The sequence below is a fragment of the Balaenoptera ricei genome, chromosome 19 (genome assembly GCF_028023285.1).
Source record: "Balaenoptera ricei isolate mBalRic1 chromosome 19, mBalRic1.hap2, whole genome shotgun sequence".
Classification (NCBI taxonomy): domain Eukaryota; kingdom Metazoa; phylum Chordata; class Mammalia; order Artiodactyla; family Balaenopteridae; genus Balaenoptera; species Balaenoptera ricei.
The window spans coordinates 93229-111976 of NC_082657.1; the positions used below are offsets into that span (position 1 = coordinate 93229).

General features: G+C 55.2%; 1 protein-coding gene and 1 long non-coding RNA gene across 3 annotated transcripts; one reads left to right on the plus strand and one right to left on the minus strand.

The window, feature by feature from the left end:
- Positions 1–6147: 6147 nt before the first annotated feature.
- On the minus strand, positions 6148–14301 carry LOC132353029 (uncharacterized). The gene is made up of 3 exons (XR_009498937.1): positions 14063–14301; positions 12916–13209; positions 6148–6336 (listed from the first exon to the last, which is right to left on the minus strand). It is a non-coding gene; the product is annotated as an uncharacterized LOC132353029 (long non-coding RNA).
- ZBTB45 (zinc finger and BTB domain containing 45) lies at positions 13125–17981 on the plus strand. Of its 2 annotated transcripts, none has more exons than XM_059903852.1 (3): positions 13125–13226; positions 15290–16574; positions 17198–17981. In XM_059903852.1, exons 2-3 carry the CDS (start codon positions 15290–15292, stop codon positions 17452–17454), a joined length of 1542 nt encoding a protein of 513 aa, XP_059759835.1. In that variant the 5' UTR covers positions 13125–13226; the 3' UTR covers positions 17455–17981. The 2 variants fall into 2 exon arrangements, with proteins under 2 accessions (XP_059759835.1, XP_059759836.1); XM_059903853.1 differs by lacking the exon at positions 13125–13226 and adding an exon at positions 13423–13556.
- Positions 17982–18748: the final 767 nt, after the last annotated feature.

The following is an 18748-nucleotide window of genomic DNA, read 5'->3' on the forward strand; positions in this document are numbered from 1 at the left end:
CTGGGACTGGCCGAGCCAGAGTGGGCATACAGGAGGGCAAGGCCAGGCCAGAACCCTCCCTCAGAGGCCCTCTCCAAGGAGCCAGCCCGTCCAGAGGTGAGTGGCAGGACATGGGCACATCTTGACTCTGCCTCCCAGTGGGCCAGTGTCATCTTATACTCTCATCCCCTGTGTTCCTTGTCCACCCTTCACGGCTTCTCACCCTTTCGAATCCTGGACCACTGGAAACTGCCTATATCCTGGCTTTGCGGACAGGGCTCAAGGGGTGAAGCAATGTGTAGGAGGTGCCAGCCAGACCACCACCCCTTGCAGGCACCCGCCTGCAGACAGCCATCCTTACTGCCGCTTCACTTCCCAAACTCCGCGCTTGCTCCCGATTCTCCCTCTGACCTTCAGGTGTCACCCCCAAAGCCACTTCCTGGGGAAGCCTTGTAGCTGCATCACTCTGATCTCTTTCTCCGTCTTCACAGGTTTCATTTGGGAACTAGGCAGTTGTGATAGTTGCACAACATCATGAATGTACTTAATGCCACTGAATTGTATACTTACAAAGCGTTGAAATGGCAATTTTTAAAAAAAATTTTTTTGGCTGCGTTGGGTCTTCGTTGCTGCACACGGACTTTCTCTAGTTGCGGCGAGCGGGCTTCTCATTGCGGTGGCTTCTCTTATTGCAGAGCACGGGCTCTAGGCACGCGGGCTTCAGTAGTTGTGGCTCGCAGGCTCAGTAGTTGTGGCTCGCTGGTTCTAGAGCGCAGGGTCAGGAGTTGTGGCGCACGGGCTTAGTTGCTCCGAGGCATGTGGGATCTTCCTGGACCAGGGCTTGAACCCGTGTCCCCTGCATTGGCAGGAGGATTTTTAACCACTGCGCCACCAGGGAAGTCCCTGAAATGGCAATTTTATGTGTATTTTAGCACACACATAAAAATCAGATTTTGGTGAGTCTGTCCCTTCTGACCTCTGACCTCACCGCTTGGCTCCAGCCATACAGGCTGACCTGTTGTTCCCACCTCACAGCCTTTGCACTTGCCGTTCCTTCTACCCAGAACGTTCTTCCCACCTCCCTTTCTGGGCTGGCTCCTTCTCTTCCTTCACATTTCAACTAGAGAGAATCACAAGGAAGTGAGCTCCAAACTGTTTACGTCACTGCTGCGTCTGCCATGTCTTGCTCGGGGCCTGCTCCGCAGTGGGCACTCAGTCAGTGAGTAAAAGGACAAACAAATGCATGAAGGTGATGACTGTCTCTACCCGGCCAGTTTTGTAGGCTACAAGATAAGGTTTGAGTTCTATTACTTTTTAAGCTTTTTTTAAAATTGTGTTAAAACTCACGTAATATCAAATCCATCAATTTAGCTATTTTGAAGTGTAAGTTCAGTGGCATTTCATAAATTCACAATGCTGTGCAACCACCAGTTCATCTAATTCCAGAACATTTTCATCACCCCAAAAGGAAACCCATCATCCATCAGCACTTAACCCCCATTCCTGCTTCCACCGGCCCCTAGCAGTGACTACTCTGCTTTCTGTTTCTATGGACTTTTAAACCTTTTGATGGAGGCTTATGATATATAGAGAAAAGCCTACACAGTGTACGTACAGTGAGCACCCTTGGTAACCAGCTCTGATAGCAAAACACAGAATGTCTCTGGCTCTCAGAAGCCTTCCACGCCCCTCGCAGCTGCCACCATCCTGACTTCTCCCACCCCGGACAGGCTTTCCTGGTATACGTATGGAACCACACACAGTTTGCATGTCCACACCGTGTGTTCACACGCCTTCTTCCCCGCGTTCACATTCACGTGGCTGTGTGTGGCCTTGATTCCCTCCGTACCTGCAAATATCCTACAGTTTGTTTACATGTTCTCCTCTTGGCGGCACTTGGGTCTCCATCCTGCTTGTGCTGCAAGCACAGTAGGGCTGCAGCAGCACCGTAAGTGGCTTTTTTTTTTTCCGTCGCCAGGCGGCTTGCAGGACCAACCAGAGACTGAACCTGGGCCACAGCAGTGAAAGTGCCGAGTCCCAACCACTGGACCACCAGGGAACTCCCCATTCATGGCTTTTGGCTGGGCTTTTCTTTCACCGTAAGGAGCTAACAGAAGGTTTTGGAATATGGCAGGATCGGACGCCCATTGTAAGTGTTCTAGGTAGGGAATGGATGGTAGGAGCTGGAAAGCAGAAGATAAGCATCCATGCCGGCCAGGCAGAGAAGGCACTAGATCCCCTAAAATCACACTTTAAAGTAACTATGGTTCGGGAGTGCCCTCGTGGTCCAGTGGTTAGAACTCTGCGCTTCCACTGCAAGGGGCACGGGTTTGATCCCTGGTTGATCCCGCAAGATGCCTGGCGCAGTCGAAAATAAATCAATAAAATTAATTAATTAATTAATTTAATTAAACAACTATGGTTCCTCCATTAGTTTCCTGTGGCTACTGTAACACATTACCACAAACTTGGTACCTTAAAACAAAACTTTAGGGACTTCCCTGGTGGTGCAGTGGTTGAGAATCCGTGTGTGAACACAGGGGACACGGGTTCGAGCCCTGGTCCGGGAAGATCCCACATGCTGTGGAGCAACTAAGCACATGCGCCACAACTACTGAGCCCGCGGGCCGCAACTACTGAAGCCCGCGCGCCTAGAGCCTGTGCTCCTCAACAAAGAGAAGCCACCACAATGAGATGCCCTCACACCATGACAAAGAGTAGCCCCTGCTCGGTGCAACTAGAGATTGCCCGCGTGCAGCAACAAAGACCCAATGCAGCCAAAAATAAATAAATAAATAAATAAATTTATATTTTAAAAAATTTAATTCACAGTTCTGGAGGCCAAAATTCTGAAATCTAAGTGTTAGGGCCACACTTCCTCTGAAGCCTCTAGGGGTGAATCCTTCCTCACCTCTTCTAGTTTCTGGTGGCTCCAGGGGTACCTAGGCTTGTGGCTGCATCACATCAGTCTTCAAGGTCCACATCTTCAAATCTCTCTCTGTTCCAACTTCATACTGCCTTTTCCTCTGTGTGTCCTTCTATGGACGGAAGTGTGTCCACCCCAAAACACAATGTGATAGTATTTGGTCATGGAGCCTTTGGGAAGTAATTAGGGTTAGATGATGTCATGAGAGAGGAACTCTAATAATGGGATTAGTGTCCTATTAAGAAGAGGCACCGGGGAGTTCCCTGGTGTCCTAGTGGTTAGGATTCCGGGCTTCCACTGCTGTGGCCAGGGTTCAACTCCTGGTCGGGGGACTGAGATCCTGCAAGCCGCATGGTGCAGCCAAAAATAAATAAATTTTTAAAAAAGAGGGGGAGACACCAGAGAGTTTGCTGTGGTCACAAAGAAGAGGTCACGTGAGCGTACAGCAATACAGCAGGCTTCTCCAAGCCAAGAGAAGGGGCTTCAGAATGAAACATACCTTGCCGGAACCTTGATCTTGGACTTCCCAGCCTCCAGAATTGTGAGAAGTAAATTTCTGTCCTTTGAGTCACCTAGTCTATAGTATTTTGTTATGGCAGCCAAGCCCAACTAAGACAGTTGACAAATTTCCCTCTGCCGCTCTTGTAAGGATGCATGTGAATTTACGTTTAGAGCCCACCCAAATAACACAGAATGATTTCCCCGTTTGCAGATCCTTAATCACAATTGCCAAGATTCTCTTTCCTGATAAGGTAACACTTCCGGGTTCTGAGGATTAGGATGTGTATGTCTTTGGGGCCACCTTTCTGCCTATTGCAGCCCACATTTCACGGATGGGAAAACTGGTCCCCAGAGAGTAGAAGGTGTCATCCAGGGCCGCACAGCCTGCATGACTTCAACCCAGTTCTAGGGAATCTCTGGCCCCCAGGGAGGACAGGAGACAACCAGAGCCCAGAGTTTCAGCCCTTTCCCTGCAGTTAGGGACCAGGGCTCCTGGGAGAAAGCATTCCAGGGGGAGCCTCAGGTGAGCCCCAGGAGCACGACAGAAACCTGTTAAAAGGACACAGAAGCCATACATGATGATACGACTCAAGCATCAGAAAAAACAGTGCCTGGGCTTCCCTGGTGGCGCCGTGGTTGATAATCCGCCTGCCAATGCAGGGGACACAGGTTCGTTCCCTGGTTCGGGAAGATCGCACATGCTGCAGAGCAACTAAGCCCGTGCACCACAACTAATGAGCCCACCTTCTGGAGCCCACGAGCCATAACTACTGAGCCCAAGCGCCACAACTACTGAAGCCCAAACGCCTAGAGCCTGTGCTCCGCAACAAGAGAAGCCACTGCAGTGAGAAGCCCGTGCACCGCAACGGAGAGTAGCCCCCGCTCACCGCAACTAGAGAGAGCGCACATGCAGCAACAAAGATCCAACTCAGCCAAAAATAAATAAATAAATAAAATAAATTTTAAAAAAGAAAAAACAATGACTGTCATTGACTGACACACAATGAATCCACCCTATCCATGAGTTAAGGGTTCTCAAAAGGAAGAGTCGAAAAATAAGCCCATCTGTCACCACATGGTGCTGCTTTTTTTTTTCGTTTTTAATATATTTATTTATTTTTGGCTGCGTTGGGTCTTTGCTGCTGCGCGCGGGCTTTCTCTAGTTGCGGCGAGCGGGGGCTACTCTTTGTTGCGGTGCGCAGGCTTCTCATTGCAGTGGCTTCTCTTGTTGCGGAGCACGGGTCTAGACGCGCAGGCTTCAGTAGTTGTGGCACGTGGGCTCAGTAATTGTGGCACACGGGCTTAGTTGCTCCGCGGCATGTGGGATCCTCCCGGACCAGGGCTTGAACCCGTGTCCCCTGCATTGGCAGGCGGATTCCTAACCACTGCACCACCAGGGAAGTCCCCATGGTGCTGCTTTTAAGGCAGCTCCTCACTCTGAGAATTCAGCACCGATTCTGCCTCCCCAAAGGAACCTGTATTTCAGCGGAACACATGGCCCCAGTCCTTGATGAGATAATTAAATGCTAGAGTTTGGAAAACATCACTTCCCAAGCGGTAATGAGATTCCTGAGCCGGCTAGGACTATCTGGTGCACACGTTATGAGGTGAATGGAGGGTGGGGTGTCAATGTGGACATCTGGGGGTGGGGACACACGAGTGAGCAGAGTCAGGCTGTCACTGCACCCTTGCTAGGGTCAGCAGCTCCGAGGTCCTGCATGGGATGCAATGGTGCCCATCTAACACTCCCTGTGAGGGGTTCTAGCCAACAATATTTGGCCCAAAGCCCAGCGAGTCTTTAGATCTAATTTTCCATCCGTGGGAGCTAAAGGGGATGTTGGGGGGAGGGAGAGAGGCCATCTGGATGGGGCGTGTCCTGCTAGAAGCCAGGGTCCACTGTCCCCGCCCAGTCCTCACTGAGGGGCTGTGTCTCTAGCCAGACGTTGGAGCAGTTGCCGCTGGGGCTGGAGCAGAAATGGACACGGACCACACGAAGTCTTAAGGTGGAGGGAAATGCTCTAAAACTGAACAGCGGCGATGGCTGCACGATATGAATACTAATTTACTACAAATCTTTGAAGGGTACCCGCTATGGGTGTACGTTATGGCGTATAAATTCTACTTCAATACAACTGTTGAAAAAGGAGGGGAGGTCCAAAGAAGATATACAAATGGCCTGGACGATACGCACATGAGAAGACGTTCCGCGTCACTAGTCATTAGGGAAATGCGAACCAAACCACAGTGAAGTACTGATTCACACCCGCTTAGGATGGCTTCAAAAAAAACAAGTGTTGGCAGGGATGTGGAGAAACTGGAACCGTCCTACATTGCTGGTGGGAACGTAAAATAGTGCAGCCATCCTGGAAAAAAGTTTGGCAGTTCCTCAAATGGCTAAAGATAGATTTAACTTTTTGATCTAGCAATTTACTCCTAGGGATGTATCCAAAGGAATTGAAAAAGGTGTTCAAACAAATCCTGGTACAGGACTGTTCACAGCAGCCAAAGGTGGAAACAACCCAAAGGTCCACCAATTGATGAACGGAAAAATAAATGTGGTATTTCCATACAATGGAGTCTTAGCCATAAAAAAGAACAAAGCACTGGTATGTGCTACAACATATATGAACCTTGAAAACATTATGCTAAGTGAAAAACTCAGACACAAAGGACCACATATTGTATGATTCTATTTTTATGAAATATCCAGAATATGCAAATTCATAGAGACATACAGTACAGATTATTCATTGCCAGGGGCTGGAGGGAGGGGAAAATGAGGAGCTACTGGAGTGAGGAAAATGTTTTGGAACTAAATGGAGGTGGTGGTTACACCACATTGCAACTATACTAAAATCCACAGATGACTTCCCTGGCGGTCCAGCGGTTAGGACTCCATGCTTCCAATGCAGGGGGCACAGGATTGATCCCTGGTTGGGGAAGTTCGCATGCCACGTGGCACAGCCAAAAAACAAACAAACAGACAAACAAACAAAAAATAAAATCCACTGAATTGTTCACTTTAAAATGGTTAATTTTTGTGTTATGTGGATCACCTTAATTTTAAAAGGAGAGGTGAGGCTTCCAGATCAATAGGGAGCAAAGGACCTGAGCTATCCTGATTGGGTCCTGGGCAGGGACAAGCCAGCCATCAGGGCCTGTTTGCGGAGAGCTGGTGACGTGGGGATGTGGACCAGACATGCTAAGGAGTTAAGGAAGCTTCCAAAGACAGGCATCTAGGAAACCTCCTTGTTTTTAAAAGATGAATCCTGAGGTTAAAAGAATTAACCAGAGAAGACATAAGGATGGCCAACAGGCACATGAAAAGATGCTCAACATCGCTAATGATTAGAGGACTGCAAATGAAAACTACAGTGAGGTACCACCTCACACTCATCAGAGTGGCCATCATTAAAAAGTCAACAAATAATAAATGCTGGAGAGAGTGTGGAGAAAAATGAACGCTCCTACACTGTTGGTGGGAATGTAAATTGATACAGTCACTATGGAAAACAGTATGGGGGTTCCTTAAAAAACTAAAAATAAAGTTGCCATATGATCCAGCAATCTCACTCCTGGGCATATATCTGGATAAAACTATAATTCAGGGCTTCCCTGATGGCGCAGTGGATAAGAATCCGCCTGCCAATGCAGGGGACACAGGTTCGATCCCTGGTCCGGAAAGATCCCACATGCCACGGAGCAACTAAGCCCATGCGCCACAACTACTGAGCCTGCGCTCTAGAGACCACGAGCCACAACTACTGAGCCCGTGTGCCTAGAGCCCATGCTCCGCAACAAGAGAAGCCACCGCAATGAGAAGCCTGCGCACTGCAACGAAGAGTAGCCCCCGCTCACCGCAACTAGAGAAAGCCCGTGCGCAGCAAAGAAGACCCAACGCAGCCAAAAATAAATAAATTTTTTAAAAAAAACTATAATTCAAAAAGATACACGCGGGCTTCCCTGGTGGTGCAGTGGTTGAGAATCTGCCTGCCAATGCAGGGGACACGGGTTCGAGCCCTGGTCTGGGAAGATCCCACGTGCCGCGGAGGAGCTGGGCCCGTGAGCCACAACTACTGAGCCTGCGCATCTGGAGCCTGTGCCCCGCAACAAGAGAGGCCGCGACAGTGAAAGGCCCGCGCACCGCGATGAAAAGTGGCCCCCGCTCGCCGCAACTAGAGAAAGCCCTCGCACAGAAACGAAGACCCAACACAGCCAAAAATAAATAAATAAATTTATTTAAAAAAAAAGATACACGCAGGGACTTCCCTGGCGGTCCAGTGGTTAAGACTCCGCTTTCCAATGCAGGGGACACAGGTTCAATCCCCAATCAGGGAACTAAGATCCCACATGCCTCACAGCACAGCCAAAAAGAAAAAAGAAAAAAAAGGATACATTCACCCCAGTGTTCACAGCATCACTATTTGCAATAGCCAAGACATGGAAACAACCTAAATGTCCATCAACAGATGAATGGATAAAGAAGATGTGGTACAGGGACTTCTCTGGTGGTCCCGTGGGCAAGACTCTGTGCTCCCAATGCAGCAGTCCCAGGTTCGATCCCTGGTCAGGGAACTAGATCCCACACGCATGCCACAACTAAGAAGTCCACATGCTGCAACTAAGACCCAGCACAGTCAAAATAAATAAATAAATAAATAAAATTTTAAAAATATAAAGTAAAAATAAAATTAAAAAGATGTGGTACATATATACAATGGAATAATACTCAGCCCTAGAAAATAATGAAATTATGTCATTTGCAGCAACATGTATGGACCTAGAGATTATCATACTAAGTGGACTAAGCCAGACAAAGACAAGTACCATATGATTTCACTTATATGTGGAATCTAAAATATGACACAAATGAACCTATCTACGGAACAGAAACAGACTCACAGACATAGAAAACAGACTTGCAGTTGCCAAGGGGAAGGGAGGGTGGGGGAGGAATGGATTGGGAGTTTGGGATTAGCAGATGCACACTAGTATATATTGGATGGATAAGAAACAAGGTCCTACTGTATAGCACAGGGAACTATATTCAATGTCCTGTGATAAACGGTAATGGAAAAGAATATGAAAAACAATTGTATATATATATATATGTATAGCTAAATCACTGTGCTGAACAGCAGAAATTAACACAACATTGTAAATCAACTATACTTCAAGAAAAATAAAATAAAAATAAAATAAAATAAAAAGAGTTAGGGCTTCCCAGGTGGTCCAGTGGGTAGGACTCCACGCTCCCAATGCAGGGGGCTGGGGTTTGATCCCTGGTCGGGGAACTAGATCCTGCACGCGTGCCGCAACTAAGAAGCCCGCATGCCGCAACTAAGACCTGGTGCAGCCAAAATATATAAATTTAAAAAAAAGAGAGAGAGAGAGAAGAGTTAATCCGTGTCTTAAACACTAAGAGGGCAGAGTGGAGGGGACCAGGTCTGGGTGGGCCTCAGCCACCATGGACCCAGCAGGAAGACAGCCTGGAAGAGCAGGCCTGGGAGGTTTCTGCATTAGTCACCCACCTCGGCAGGCAAGTGCTTTTCAGACCTGAAGCCAAGGGCACAGCTCCTGAATGGAAAACAAGGAACAATCCAACCAGACAAAATTCACAACATCTGGGTGGCTGGCACACCAGCCTGAGGCAAAGTGATGGAGACCTCATGTTGTGCGGTTTCATTGCTATGAAATGTCCAGCACAGGCAAATCTATAGAGACATTAGATTTGCAGCTGCCTGAGACAGGGTGGGAACAGAGACTCGCAGTAGATGGGCAGAGGATCTCATTGGGAATGACAGAAATGTTCTAAAACAGGAGGATGCTAAGTGTTACAGAAAATGGTAGATCTACTAAAAATGATTGGATCATATGTGCACTTGAGATGGGAGAATTCTATCAGAGAGTTTGGTGTTCAGAAGTAGGAAAGGCGGACTTCCCTGGTGGCACAGTGGTGAAGAATCCGCCTGCCAATGCAGGGGACACGGGTTTGAGCCCTGCTCCGGGAAGATCCCACATGCCACAGAGCAACTAAGCCCATGCGCCACAACTACTGAGCCCGTGTGCCACAACTACTGAAGCCTGCGCGCCTAGAGCCTGTGCTCCTCAACAAAGAGAAGCCACCGCAATGAGAAGCCCGCGGACTGCAACGAAGAGCAGCCCTTGCTCGCGGCAACTAGAGAAAAACCTGCGCACAGCAACGAAGACCCAACACAGCCAAAAATAAGTAAATTTTTAAAAAAAGGAGTTTAAGAAAAAAAAAAAAAGTAGGAAAGGCTGTACTGGGCCCCTGTGCCAGGGTGCCAGGAACTCCCAGCCCCAGGGCACCAAGGAGCAATGATGGATGGGAGGGGACGGGATTAGAACATTGATTAAAATAAACATTTTAATCTGGCCTCAGGGGATGCATTAAACCGGGATGGAACAAGAGGCCATAAGGACAGAATTGCCTAGGTGTGACACCTCCAGGGGTTTTCCCCTTCACCTACAAGCTTTACTTAAAAAAAAAAAAAAAAGGTTTTTAGTTGAAAAAAATATTTTTAGTGTACTAAAAACAGGAGAAATAAAAAGGACCAAACAAGAATATTTGCTAATTTGAGAATGTGAGTGCTCCGGTGTGTACTCTACTGTTTTCTGTTTCTTGGGGGTTTTTTTTTGTTTGTTTGAATTTCTGAATTTTATTTTATTTATTTTTTATACAGCAGGTTCTTATTAGTTATCTATTTTATACATATTAGTGTATATATGTCAATCCCAATCTCCCAATTCATCCCTCCCCGCGCCCCCCCATCACTTTCCCCCCTTGGTGTCCATACATTTGTTCTCTACATCTGTGTCTCTATTTCTGCCCTGCAAACCGGTTCATCTGTACCACTTTTCTAGGTTCCACATATTTGGGTTTTTTAACTTTTGAAAATTAATCCAAGGGCCCGGTACGTGACCCAGGTGCAGGGACCCTGGAGAAGCGACATTGGTGGTTGTGCAGTTAAGATTGTTATTTCAGTTTAGGTCTCCTCCTCCCCACATGGTTTCCTCAGGCCACAGGTCTAGTAGGAGGTTCGTTATCTTTTAAATATAAAAGCAAATTAAAGTTGCAATTATTCCTCCCCCCCACCTCTACCCCCTCAATGACAGTCCTTGATGTCTATCTGGATGTTTCTTTTCTTGTAAGTCTGAAGGCACTTTGCCTGGTCCCACCCATTGTTCCTACTGCCTCCACCAGGGCCTGGGTCCGGGCTCCTCTCCAGCCCCCTCCCCAGCCTGCAGCCTCCAGGGCCTTTCTGGTGTATTCGGGATCCTGCCACTGCCCCTCCCCCACCCCAAAGGGCTCTCCATTTCCTCTCAGCACCGTCTGGAGGGCTAAACCTTCCACTGCTGGTACCTGCCTTGCCAGGGACCTCCCTCGGTCTCCACCCTGTTTCCTGGGGACGTTCTTGGTACCTAACCCCGGGCTGGCCGAGGGAAGCTCCTGGCAGACTGAGTCTTGGGCCCTGCATCCCACACCTGGCACAGCCCAGACCCACTAGGATAGGGCTGGGCTCAGAGGCCTGAACACTGGGCTTCGCCCGTGGACAGTGGCTGCCACGGCAGGAGGTTGGAGACAGGCTGGGGCCCCTGGTTGAGCTGGGAGGAGGGGCTGAGCCTCCTGACTGCTGACGTAAACTGTAGGGGCTTCCCTGGCAGTCCCGTAGTGAGGATTCCATGCTCTCATTTGGGGGGGGGGGGGCACGTGTTTGATCCCAGGTCGGGGAACTGGGATCCCACAAGCCGTGCGGTGCGGCCAAAAAATAATAAATAAATAAAACGAAAACTCTGTGTGTGTTGGGTGGCTGGGGGTGGGGGCCTGCCTCCGCGCTCAGGAGGCCCAGTCACGTGGGAGCTCAATTTCTTCTGCTCCTTTCATGTGTCTGTGATTGCCGTGAGCTCTCGGCTTCTTCCCTTCACTGTGGCATTCTCATCCCCACCGCCTCCAAGACTCTCAGACCTGGTCGGGAGTTTGCCATGTTGGCAGGCCACATGGGCCCACCCCTGGCATCTTAACCCTGCGTCCTCAGCCACACTATTTATTCTTCGAGATGCCCCCACGATCACCGGACAAGGTCTTTGGAGAGAAAAGCAAAGAAGACATTTTCTGAAGGCTTGTATCGCTGGAGGCCACAGCTCCCATCTCCTCTGCAACCTGAGAGGGGTCGGGGCTTGGGTGTTTCCTCTTGTCTCTCACACTCCTTCAGGGCCAGGTCCTCCATCGCACCCTCATCTGCTGAGAACGTTTCTGAAGCCACCCGTGTCCTCTCCTTCCTACCCTGACTCTGCCCCCACTTGGCCTTCCCTGCTGAGGTCTGAGCCGCCACTGCTGCCTTCTGGACCTCTTATGTGTGCTGCCCCACTAGGTCCACTGTCCTCCTGTTTGGGTCATAGTGGCAATAGTTGTCTGTCAAGGTGAAGGACACAGATGAACCCCTAGCCTCACAGGTTGAGATGGGCACAGCAAGGGGCCTGTGAAGCCAGAGAGGAATGAACAGTGATGGGAACTGGGTAGAGGAGGTTGGATGGAAGAAGACCCAGTGAGCTGGGCAGGCCGTCGTGAAGGACTTAGATTCTGAACAAGGACAATGAGGCCACGGGACTGGGATTTTAATGAGGTTCCTCGGGACATGGGCCATGGAATGCTCCCCACCTGGCACATCCCCTCCCTTCCCTGCCTGGAACACGTCTGCAACACGTCTAGAACACATCTACAACACGGCCGCTCGCTCAGCAGCTGCCTGAGGCAGGAGGCCGGCATGCTGACCTTGTCCTCATACTGGCAGCAGAGAAGTCAGCCCCTCCACTTTGGACTCCACAGCTGCTGCACAAGGCATGGGGTCCACTGAGGTCTAGGCACCGCTCCCCCCTGACTCCCCGCCTTCCTTCAGCCCCCATGAGTAGGTCACAAGGCCCAGCCAGCCCACCACTGCAGCCTCACCATCTAGTGGGCCTGGTTCACGGATGTCCTGGACAGCCAGCCCCACCTCAAGGCCCTTGCGGATCAAGGCTGTTCCTCTGCCCAGACAGCTCTTCCCACAGATTCTGCCCCCTAAAGTGTCTTCTGGTCTTTGGAGTCTGGCTGTTCACCACCCTCCGGGCAGACGTAGGACCCAGCTCACACACATACACACACCCCACTCCCCTTCTTAGCTTCGGCCCAGAGTGTGGCACGCAGAGGGCACTAAGTGAACATTACTCGCCCTGGGGCAGGTGGGCCTGGTGTAGGGGCATCGAGTCTGGCTGCCTCCATCTTCTACCTGGGACCCAGGCTCGGGGCCGGCCCGGGTTGGCGTCCGCTCCCACATCCCACTTGCAGCCCCCAGGCCCCACTCGGGCTGGAGTCCGACACCGGGGGCGAGCCCTACTACTGCTGCTTCCATCCATATGGGTGGAAGGCTGGGGTGCAGTGGGGTTTAAACCTGCCGGGACCCGCCAGGGTCTTCGGAGCCGACCGCCCTCCCACCCTCTTTCCCTCTCACCTTCTTCCGCCCCGCAGCACAGGCGAGTGGGCGCGGCCCACAGATTGACAGCACAGGATCCGCCCCCGCCCCGTCTCTAGGGCGACACTGCCTGGTTGTCCCAGCCCCTGCGACTTTGGCCGGAAGTGCGACCTTGCAGCGGCGACTAGTCTCCATGGAGACACCGGAAACTTGCTCTGACCTAGTGGTTCGCCGCGCCGCTACAGCGGCGGACTTTGGTTCCGCCGGCGTTGGGGCCCGGAAGTGCGGCCTTGAAAGTGGTGAGCTGGAGGCGGCCACCGCCCGGCCTGGTGCCTGAGGAGGAGCCGGAGGTGGGGTCAGGCGGGCATCCCCCTGCCGCAGGGCCGGCGGGGAGGCCGGGGCGTGCCAGGGGAGGGGCGCCCGCGCTAGGCTTGGAGCGCGCGCCACAGACGTGAGGGGGCGCTGCAGGACGGGGGCACTTCGCGGGCAAGAGCGCGGAGGCGGGAAACCTAGTCGGCCGGGGCTGGGGCGGGCGCAGCCGGAGCAGATCAGAGGAGGGGGTGCTGGACTCAGGGTGAGGCGCGGGCAATGGCGCAGAGAACGGGAGAGGGTGCTCGGAGCAAAGTGCATGGCGTGGGCAAAGGCGTGGTGGCGAGGACGCCTGGGTGCAGCGTCTCAAGGTGGGCCTTTGTTCCGAGGCGCCCAGAGGCTCTGCCGCACCTGCACTATAGTTGGAGCCTGCTGGGGAGCACGGCGGGGGTGGATCGGAAGAGGAAGGGTTCAGTCCCTACGGATTGAGGCGCAGGTTTCTGCCCCCGTTGCCCGGGCACGGATTTGAAGTCCTTTAGGTGCTGGGTGAAAAAAGACGGTGAAGGGTGCTTGTGGCAGAGGTAACGGTACGTGCGGAGTTGGCCTGTTTAAGGAATTGCCTGGCGAGCTCTGAGCTAAGGAGGGTCCCGATCTGTTAGGTCTGAACAGGCTCCCTCTGGCTGTCGCGTCGGGAATAGACCGGGAGGTGGGGGGACGCGAGGAGGTTACTGGGGCAGTGGAGGTGTGCAAAGTGGTCTGAGGGGTCAGATATGGATCATGAATGGCCCCAGCAAAGGAAAGGCTGTTTGGGCGTAAGGCGCCCGAGGGGGTGAGTCTGAGACCGAAGTAGACCCCGAGGGGTTAAGAGAGGCCTCACCTGAGCCAGGCTGGTGCAGAGTGGGTGGGTCTCAGGGTGTGTCCTGTGTCCCGACTGATGCTTCTCCCCTAGACTGGAGGTGTGTGTGGCCTGGGTGCGGGGTGAGCCAGGTATCTAAGATAGAGGGGAAACTGAGGCCAAGCCAGCACGGTGCCTGTTTGATGGTGAAGTAGCTGAGCTTCTCAGATGCCCATTGTTCCCTGGGGGGTGGTACCCCTTTCCCTTTCCAGTGCCTGAGGGTGGGCAGTGCTGGGATTTCGAGGCCACAGTTTACCAGGAAGGGTCCATATTGCTCAGCCTTGCTGCTCTTGAGGCCTGTGCTGCTCCACCTGCACCCAGCCAATCACACACCCCTGCACAGTCCACAAGCCCCCTCTCTACGCCTCACCCACACCCTGCGCCCCACAGGCCCAATCAAGATTCCAGGAAGCATCAGGCTGCAGGAGGCATCTCCCGCTAGCTGTGCTGGAGCGGGCCAGAGACCATGTATTTTCCTCCCGCAGGGCACCTGCTAGGCTAAGGCCCAACCTAGTCTCAACTCTGTGTGACTATGCACACCCCGAATCGCTTAGCCCCAGAGGCAGTTCATGCCAGCTGCACCCCTGCGAAGACTTCCATATACACTAGTTAATGTACCCAGGTTCTGAGGCAGCGGACCTCGGTCTGCACAGGGCCTTGGATGTTCCAAGGTTGGGGGCTGTATCAAGGGGAGATCAAAAAGAAGCCACTCGTGGTGGGAGTCGCAGCCAGCAGGGTGGGGAGTGGGTGAGACACGGAAGCCTGTTCTAGATAGGGGTCCCCGCCCTCTTCTCCACAGGGTGTCCTGTCAGAGGAGGATATGGGGAAGGATGGATACCAGAGTTCCGGGCAGGGTGGGTGGGGCAAAATAGGGGAAGCGAGCCCTGGAGCTCCCCACGCTGGCAGTGAGCAAGACCGGAGGGCAGCAAACGTTTGGTATCCCCAGCCCTCTCACAGCGGTGTGCTGCGGGCTGCAGAGGCAGAGCGGGCTGCAGAAGTCCTGGGGTGGGGGCAGGGAGTCCTGCTGTGTTGCGTGTGTTGGGAAGCAGGACTTCGAGGGGCCGGGGGCGTTGGAGAAGGTTGGGGTTCCTGAAGCCTGGGGGTGTGGTTCACCCTTGGGCCCTGTCCCGCTGAAGGGATGGGAACGCTGGGGCAGAGGGGGGGTCCCTGGCTGACTTCCTCTTGCCCACACCCGCTCGTCCGGTGCAGATGGCGGCGGCGGAGGCAGTGCACCACATTCACCTGCAGAACTTCTCCCGATCCCTGCTTGAGACGCTCAACGGGCAGCGGCTGGGTGGGCACTTCTGTGACGTGACTGTGCGCATCCGCGAGGCTTCACTGCGTGCACACCGCTGCGTGTTGGCCGCCGGCTCGCCCTTCTTCCAGGACAAACTGCTGCTCGGCCACTCTGAGATCCGCGTGCCGCCTGTGGTGCCCGCGCAGACGGTGCGCCAGCTCGTCGAGTTCCTCTACAGCGGCTCGCTCGTGGTGGCGCAGGGTGAAGCGCTGCAGGTGCTCACGGCCGCGTCGGTGCTGCGCATCCAGACGGTCATAGACGAATGCACGCAAATCATAGCCCGCGCCCGCGCCCCTGCCCCGGGCACCCCCGCGCCCGCGCCCCTGCCCACGCCCGTGCCCCCGCCGCTCGCGCCCGCGCAGCTGCGCCACCGCCTGCGCCACTTGCTGGCCGCGCGCCCCCCGGGCCACCCCGGTGCCGCGCACACACGCAAGCAGCGCCAGCCCGCGCGCCTGCAGCTGCCCGCGCCCCCCGCGCCTGCCAAGGCGGAGGGATCGGACGCCGACCCTGCCCTGACCGCTGCCCCAGACGACGGCGGGGACGACGACGACGACGAGACCGATGAGGAGACCGACGGCGAGGATGGCGAAGGCGGCGGCCCGGGTGAGGGCCAGGCGCCCCCTTCTTTCCCCGACTGCGCCGCCGGCTTCCTACCCGCGGCCGCGGACGGCGCGCGCGAGGAGCCGCCTGCGCCCGCCGGCCTCTCCGATTACGGCGGCGCCGGGAGGGACTTCCTCCGGGGGACTTCGGCTGCCGAGGACGTGTTCCCCGACAGCTACGTCTCCGCTTGGCAAGACGGAGATCAAACCGCCCCTGAAGGCTGTCCCGCCGAGACCCCTGCCCCGCCCGACTGTGTCCTATCCGGACCCCGCCCACCTGGCGTGAAGACCCCCGGGCCGCCCGTCGCGCTTTTCCCCTTTCATCTGGGCGCTCCCGGGCCGCCAGCGCAGCCCCCTCCCGCGCCCTCGGGGCCGGCCCCTGCGCCCCCACCCGCCTTCTACCCAGCGCTCCAGCCGGACGCAGCTCCCAGCGCGCCTCTAGGGGAGGCCCCGGCCCCACCGGCCGCTCCCAGCGCAGCCCCCTCGACCACCCCTGCGCGCGCCCCGGGTGCCGAGCCGCCCGCCTATGAGTGCAGTCACTGCCACAAGACGTTCAGCTCCCGGAAGAACTACACCAAGCACATGTTCATCCACTCGGGTGAGCCGGGCTGGGTCTCTGAGCCCCTTGATCATCGGAGATAGGCTTTTTGTTAATACTTGATGACCCTAGGGGTCAAACCCAGCCTGTCTCCCCCTCTCTGATTCAGGGGGAGGGGGGCAGCCTACTCTGTCACCCCGGGGACATGATAGCAACCAGCAGGGAGGGGGCAGGTATGCCGGGGTCTTTCCCAGTGTCAGGGTGCTGGGCCTTGCTAGACTGTCCCCAGAATGGTGGCCAGCGACCAGACGGTCCAGAACGCTCTATGAGCGTGGCAGGGATGGGGGAGGGGTAGCCCGGCCCTGTGCCAGGCACGGTGCGGTTTGGGGGCGGGAAGGTCCCTGGAGGTGGGGGTAGACCTGAGTGGTCAGCCTCGGTGGGCAACGATGTCCCAGACCTGCGGGGTTCCCCGCTGGGAGGCTACCTGTTGGAGTTGTGGGTCACAGACAGGCAGTGGCATCCCGGTATGACCCTAAGGGTCGGGGAGAGGGGCGTCGCTGCCGGGCGGGGGCATTCCGGGTGGATGGTTGGTCTGGTTGGGGAGGGGAGTCCCTGCCCGGCAAAGGCGCCCCGGGGCCCCTTCCCAGCCGACCTGAGTTTGCTGCCCGCCCTGTCGCCCGCAGGGGAGAAGCCGCACCAGTGCGCCGTGTGCTGGCGGTCCTTCTCGCTGCGCGACTACCTGCTCAAGCACATGGTCACGCACACGGGCGTGCGCGCCTTCCAGTGCGCCGTCTGCGCCAAGCGCTTCACGCAGAAGAGCTCACTCAACGTGCACATGCGCACGCACCGGCCGGAGCGCGCGCCGTGCCCCGCCTGCGGCAAGGTCTTCTCGCACCGCGCGCTGCTGGAGCGCCACCTGGCCGCGCACCCTGCGCCCTGACCCGGGCCTGGGGCCTGGCCACGCCCACCGACGGATCGGTCGAGCCCCACCGCTGTCACGCCTGCCGCGGCCACTTGACCACGTTCCCGCCACCAGCCCACGCTTTCTCCTGAGAGCAGGCCCTCCTCCTGCTTCCACCCTTCTCTCCAGCCCAGCCCGCCTTATTCTATTCCTCTCCTCCTATGTACTCGGCCCTCCGGGTGGGGGCTGGCTGGGGATGGTCAGGGACCCGACCACCTCTGAGAACTGGATCGTCTCCAACCTGAACTAGGGCTCAGCCATGGTGCGGGGCCCAGGATTCATGGCTCCGACTCTGGTTCACGCCCCTCCCCTCCCGTGAGTGGGGTGGGGTCTGCTCCCCTGCCCCTGTGTCAGGCCGGGAAATGTCCCCGCCTCCCCGACCCGAGCTAATCCTCCCTCATCTGGCGCCTGGGGCGTCTCAGGTGGGCCCATCATGGACTGAGGCCTGGTCTTGGGACCCCTGCTCTGTAATAAAGGACTGTGGGCCGTGGGGCCGAAACCCGGAAGCGTGAGCTCCCGGACCCGTGTGTTCCTCTTCCTCACAGACCGTCTGTGGGTGTCGGGCCTCAGTGCCCCCGTCCCTGGGCAGCGTGCCTGCTGCTCCCTGGGCTCCTTTGGGCTGCGAGCGGATGATCCGCTTAGCCATCTCGTGTCTCTGTTCTCTGGGTGGGAGTGGGGTGCACGTATGACTGGCGCTTGACTCTTCCAGAGCCCTCGGTCCTGTGGGGAGGGGTACAGGCGGGTCTCGGAGAGGGAGGCCACGTGTGGGAAGTTCGCAGCCACAATCCCAGCTGCTGCCACCCAAGATACAGATTTCGAGGCCCCTCCCCCCAGATCTTCCAGACAGACTCTCTAGCCTTCAGACTTCTCCTCCCCTGTCCTGATGGGCATGATGGTTGAGCACCTCACTTTTGGGGGGTCCAGGGGGTCTTTGGGGCCAGGCTGCCACTAGGGGGTCCGAGCCCCAGGATAGCTGTCCTGGCCGGCAAGGTCGGAAGTGCCAGGCAGGGCTGGGATGGGGGAAGGGCAGAAAGCGGCAGCCGGGACCCTTGGGCTGCCCATTGGGCTGCGGAAGATGGCCAGCCAGTGTCAGTTCGAGGCTACTCTTCGTGTGCCCCCATCACACTGTCGGCACGTGGCCTGGGCACCCCGGTCCAAAGTATCTGGAGCCGGTGAGGGCGGTGTGGCCTGTAGGGCACTCCAGTAGCCCGGCTTGCCGTGATCCTAGGCCAATGGCAACGTTTCTCTGCGCTACCCCCTGTGACTGCCTCCC